The following is a 6,000-nucleotide window of genomic DNA, read 5'->3' as shown; positions in this document are numbered from 1 at the left end:
GGCCTCTGCCTGTTGCTGAGGCTGCTCCCACCCCCATTTTGGCAAGAACAGCTGTGTGGCTGAGGGCCTGGCAAGGTGCCTGCTGCCCACCTCCCACCACTTGGCAGTGCCTCCTGGCCTGTCATCCGCCATATGCCCCATCTGTAAGCCTGCAGCCGCCTCTCTGGCCTCAGGTGAGGGCACAGCCAGGAGCTGCTGGCACGAGGCTCAGTACTTTTGCGGGGAACAGACAGAGTAGGCTGACTCCCACCTTGACCTGGCCTGCCCTCAGGGCCAGTCTGGGGCAGCCAGGGCAGGTGAATGGCATCGGGTTGGGGTCTCCTCCGCAATGACAACTTGGACCCGAGCCAGGTCAGGCTGGCATCCTTTTCTAGCTTCCCCACCACCGACCCCAGGGCCGTCTGTAGACTAGAAGCCATCACCCCACTTGCCCACCTCCCTAAGCGGTGTCAATACAGCGGAACGCGCTGGACGGGCAAGGTGAGCACCTGGGGACCGGCCAGCTGTCAGGCCCTCAGCCCCCGTTCCCCGGGGCCATCAGCAGCAGAGAGGACGCTGACCCCATCTGACCTCCAACAGGACAGACGTTAGGCAAACAGCAAGGAGCAAAGGAGCCCAGACCGGCAGGGGTAGGGGGCCTGGTTTGCCATCAGTGGTGTGGACACCTCCGGCCACTTATTTCCGGGACTGTGGCTGCTCGGCTGGGAGGCGGAGCGGAACGCGGCTGTCCGACTCCGCGGCTGTCAGCTCCAGATTGCCACATAAATCAACCTGGCTTTACGACGCTAATAAATTTGTGTCCAAAATTTGGTTTGGAGCCTGAGGCGGCAGGATGGTTTGATTCGCTTTGTCCTTAAGCAAGAGGAAAATGTAATTGGAGAAGGGTAAGCACAGACGTTTTAATCGACATTTCAGCAAAACAGCTGGGCAGCCCCAGAGAGGGTCCCCGCCCAAGGGGGCGGACACATCCCGGCCCCGCCCACCCCGCAAGGCCTCCTGGGAGGCAAAAGGGGAAGGGGCATCTTTCCAGGAGGATGCAAGAGAACAGTACATTGGACGAGCTGTGAGGACGGAAGATGCGCGACAAGAGTGAGAAAGCAGGTCGCGGCCGGTTGAGACACTGGACTCTCACAGGCCGGGAGCTCCCCCCGGGGAGGGCTGGGACCGCCCACGGACTCCCCGTGTTCTTGCAAAGCCCGTGTTCCCCTCCCCGAGACCACCCGTGGGCCTCAGAAGACCTGGCGTCCACGCTCTGTCCAAAGTTTGAAGACAGTTGAGATGCGCGGGGGCGGAGAGCAGGCTGCCGGGATTCCCTGGAGAGCCGAGCAAGGCACTGAGATCAAAGGACGGAGGGGCAGGGACCCCACCCCAGAGGCTGCTCCTGTCCACTGCTCTGGGCCCCAGGACAGGAGGATTAGGCCCAGGGCCGGGGGCTCGCCAGGGAGGGCCAGGAGGAGCCCCCGGGTCCTGAAGCAGAAGAAGGCACGTTGAAAATGCAGTTCATTCGAGTCACCTGTGTCTCCCAGGGAGGCTGGCCCAGCAGGTGCATGCATGATTGTGGGGGCGGGGGTTACCACGTGGAGCTGGTGAGGTGCCTGGGAACCTGGCCCTCCTTCCATGGGAAGGGTGAGCGGGGCCCTATCTCACCCCACGGCACCCAAGGGACATGGAGAGCATGGACATCGGGTAGTACCCACAGCCTGGCTTGAAAGGGAGCCCCTGTTAGTGATGGAGTGGGGGCAGGCCCGACCTCTCTTACAGGGTGGGAACCATGGGCTACATGCCTGGGGTGCTCCCAGCCACAGTGGTGACAGCCGGGGGCCACTCCCCTCCAGTGCCCCTTGTATGCTGGCCTGTGCCCCCCCCCAACCCTGGCACTGCAGGAGGCCCAGGGATCCCTTCCAGGGATGTGTGGGCTGCTGTGTCTGTGAGGAAAGGGCTGCTTCTGCCCGCTGCTCCAGAGTCATCGTGGACTCAGGAGCCCGGGACAGATGTTGGTGCCCTTCGCGTGGCCCTCACTGCTTTGGTCTGGGGCCCCTGGGACCAATTAGCACATCCAGTCCTTGTCACCGGCTGGCCTGGCACTCCCTTAGGAGAGGTGCTTGGCACCTCCAGGCCTGGCAGAAAGGTGAGCCCTGCCAGGCCCAGTGGGGAGGACAGGAGGGCTCTGGGCCTAGCCTGGTGGAGCGGATTTCCCAAAGATGCAGGAGGGGCTGGGAGAGAGGCTGGGGGACGTGTGTCTGGTATAAATAGTGGCAGCGTGCCAGCGCTGCGCTTCCACCGTTCCAAAGCAGAGGACTCGAGTCCAGTAGCCAGACTAGAACCTCGGAGCAGCTGTGTGGCCCTGCTGTGGGACTCGGCTGGTCGGGGGCAGCCCCAGGCAAGAGGACCTGGAGGAGAGCGACCTCGGTGAGGTGCAGGCTGTGTAGAATCCTGGGTGGGGAGGAGGTCCTCTCCAAGAGCCTGGGTCTTGCCCGCCCCGCTGCGCCCAGGGAGGCAACAAGCTCTGGGCTCTGCCAGTGGGGGGCTCCTACCCCTCTCGTCACCAGACACGTCCTGCCGTCAGAGCTTGGTCTCACTGAGGACGATGTTGGCGGTGACAAAGAAGAAGCAGGAGAAAGCCCAGAGCAGCACAAAGCCAACCCAGAAGGTGTGGCGAAAGGGGGACCTGTGCTTGTTGATGGTCCCGTAGCCGAAGGCCAGCTGGGTGTCCTTGCGGCAGAGGTACACCAGGAAGGCCGGGATGACGTACTGGATGCCCGTGCCCGCGTAGGCCCCCGTGATGCCCACCAGGGACTCCAGGTCGTGGGTGCAGAAGGCCACCAGCACGGGGGGCAGCAGGGTGATGGTGGGGAACACCACGCGGTCCACCACCCAGGGGTATGTGCCCCCCTCGCGGTGGAAGAGCGTCTTCCAGTTGTTGCGGAGGGTCACGGCGATGATGGGGAAGTTGGTGCTGATGGTGAAGACGGGGAAGAGGCCCAGGAAGAAGCGCACGGCGGCCAGGCCCACCACGTCGCAGCGCGCGAAGTTGAGGGTGTACATGTCCAGCAGGCTGTCGCCACGGAAGCAGAAGATGGCGGTGAAGGAGAGGAGCCCGTAGAACGCCAGGATGAGCACGTAGTCCAGGAAGACCAGGCGCGTGAGGTGGCGCTTGGAGGAGACGGGGGTGAGGAGCGACGGCAGGGAGTGCTGGCACATGAAGGAGTAGACGCACACGCCCAGCAGGTTCCGGACGCCCGAGAGGTCTGCCAGCGGCGGGTGCCCCTCCCCGCGCCCGTGCGCAATGCGCACCAGGGCCAGCACGATCATGATGGCAAAAGCTGCAAGACAGGACGGGGGTCAGGCAGGCAGGGAGGAGGGGCAGCCCCGCCCGGGGCCTGTCTCGGGTCTGGGGGTGGCGACGGCAGGACCCGAGCCCCCGAGAGAAAGCACATTAAGATTCCCAAGGTTGGGCGAGTCGTCCTCGGGGGCAGGCCGGCGGTGGCTGCTGCTGTTGGGGACATCCCGCCCACTCCCCCCACCCGCAGGTACAGGAAGGTGCGTGTTGGGGGAGTGGCTGGGCACGGCAGGAGGGCGATCAGTCCCCTCAGAGGAGCGCAGGCTCCCTATGGGCCCCAGGGCTCCGGGGGTAGGGGTTTCCTGCAGGCTTCCTGGCAGGGGGAGGCCTGGAGCAGGGTGCTGGTCGCTCTTCTTCCTTTGGTTTAAAAGACTGGATTGTCTGAGGATCAGGGTGGGGGGGCGTGGGTGGAGGGCACGGAGCCCTTGGGAGGAGCCGTCCTCCTGGGCAGGAGGGACGGAGGATGGCAGCCTTGGGTGGAGGACGGGACCCAGAGTCACTCGAGGCAAGAAACAGCACTGGGGGCCAATGCTGGGGGAGCTGAGGCCAAGGCTAGAGGCCGAGGCTGTGTGGCTCTGTTCTCCTGGACAGGAAGCCACTCTGCCCCGGGTGTGGGGCAGAAAGAGAAGGGGATTGGGGACTCTGTTGAGAGCAGACAGAGCTCTGGGCTGGCTGCACTCTTACAGCGGCCCTCACACCCCGAGCCGGCGCTCCTGAACATCAGCGCCTGGAAGACAGACACCCTTGCTGATCCTGTGGACGCCGAGTCTCTGGCTTCCCGAATCTGTTATTCAGAGTTCCCAGAACGGCCACCGTTAGGCACTCCGCACACCCAGAGACCCTGGGCATTCCTATCTCCAGTGCCAGGGTCCACACACCCCTGCTGTCTGTGCTCAGACCAGACCTGACAGCCCCTCCAGCCTGGGCCCCCACGGCTCAGGTAAAGCCCACCGTGACACCTGACATTTCTTGGGCAGTGATGCAAGCGAGGTGAAGGGACAGTGGCTGAAGAACCTGGCTGCCGGCCACGTGGCTCCTGCCTGCCAGGCCGTCGCAGGCTCGGGGCTCCTCCCAGGTGGGAGGCTGGGGGTCTCCCCACTGTGCCCTTCAGGCCAGGTCACACCGTCCGCTCCCCGGAAGGGAGCCCTTTCTCTGAGGACGCCCGGGAAGCCAGACTGCCGTCTGCCCACAGTGACACCTGGGAGCAGGACGGATGGAACTGTCATCTGTTACTTTTAATCGGAGCTGTCGACGCCGCCGGGCACCAGTCGGGAGGAGGGGAACCAGGAAACAGGCCGTGGAAATTGCCAATAAAGACGATGATTTGTTTCTGAGGCTCTCAGAAGCACCCATCCCTGCTGCTCCTGATTGCGGGGGCCCCATGACCGAAGGCATCACAGGTCCTGCCAGTACTGGTCAGTCAAGGGGAAGCGGCAACCCAGTTCCCCCCTCGGGGACACCCGAGACCCCGGTGGTCTGGCTCGTCTGTTTTCTTGGGGTGGGTGCAGGGTGCGGGCGGGGGGCGCGGGTCAGAGATCTGTGTAGGAGAGCCGCATCCAGAAAGTGCACTGGGGCAGGATATGATGGCGGGGGGTGGGGGGACCCAGGGGAAAGGCCGGACAGGGTGGAGGTGGAGTCCCCCGTGTGCCAGGGAGTCTTGGGCTTCCCTGGTGGCTGAGTGGTAAAGAATCCTCCTGCAATGCAAGAGCCACAGGAGACATGGGTTCGATCCCTGGTTTGGGAAGGTTCCCCTGGAGGAGGGCATGCTAACCCACTCCAGCATTCTTGCCTGGAGAATCCCATGGACAGTGGAGCCTGGTGGGCTACAGTCCATGGGGTCACAAAGAGTCGGACGCGACTGAAGCAACTAGGCAGGGAGTCTGCCCTGGGCCAGAGAGGGTTACGGAACAGAGCTGAGCGGGTGGGGTGGCTACAGCTGGCCCTGGGCCCACCTGGTAGTTAGCTAGTCAAGAGGCTGCAGCTGACAGTTCTGGTAGCAGAGGTCGGCCACCTGAGGCAGGGCCAAGGCCAAGAGGGCAGCTGCTACAAGGCAGGAGCTCAGTCAGTCCTGCCACCACCCGAGTGTCTGGTGGTGAACTGGCACTACCCCTGGCCCAGGCCGAGGCTGGTGCGTGCTGTGAAAGAGGCACGTGGTAAACGCTCCAGAGCTCTGTTGAACTTGGCTGAGGGGCTCTGGGTCTGTTGGGTGTGCAGGAGGCAGGAGAAGCTGGCTGTTTGGATGTGAGCCTATCCCTGCTCCCTCCAGCTAGGAGGCTGGCTGGCGCGTCTCTACTCATCTTCCTCTTCAGCTCTAAATCGCCAAGACGTAGTAAGAAACATAGGCAGAAACTGGCTTGCTGACTTCAGAAAGAGCTACCTGCTCGGTCCTGACGGGTGGCTCTGACCTTGAGGGGTCGTGGCACTGGGGGCTCGAGGTCCAACTTCCCCAGAGCCGCCCGGTCCTGCCCTGGGCACCACACGCCTTCCCTCCGGGCCCTTCCCTCCCCCGGGGTGGCCAGGGCAGCAGAGTTCAACAGCTGTCTCCTAGATTGATTGTCCCGTCCCCAGGAGATGGCTGCTCCAAAAACTCATCGGGTCTGATCGTAAATCAAGATGAAACGAGGGTGACAGGCTGTGAGCGACAGATGCGGCCAGGAGAG

General features: G+C 63.4%; 1 protein-coding gene across 2 annotated transcripts in view; it reads right to left on the bottom strand.

Annotated features, from left to right (window-relative positions):
- Positions 1-874: 874 nt before the first annotated feature.
- The window catches only part of TMEM104 (transmembrane protein 104), a 54,513-nt gene continuing 49,387 nt past the window's right edge, over positions 875-6,000 (bottom strand). For both annotated transcript variants that reach the window (XM_045164750.1, XM_006045209.4), the window contains exon 10: positions 875-3,323. In XM_045164750.1, coding sequence (XP_045020685.1) covers positions 2,563-3,323 — 761 coding nt within the window. In that variant the 3' untranslated portion in view covers positions 875-2,562. The remainder of the gene's footprint in view (positions 3,324-6,000) is intronic.

Source organism: Bubalus bubalis, chromosome 3 (genome assembly GCF_019923935.1).
Source record: "Bubalus bubalis isolate 160015118507 breed Murrah chromosome 3, NDDB_SH_1, whole genome shotgun sequence".
Taxonomy (NCBI): Eukaryota; Metazoa; Chordata; class Mammalia; order Artiodactyla; family Bovidae; genus Bubalus; species Bubalus bubalis.
Note: the sequence above shows the minus strand (reverse complement) of the source record. Positions and strands in the feature narration are given on the sequence as shown.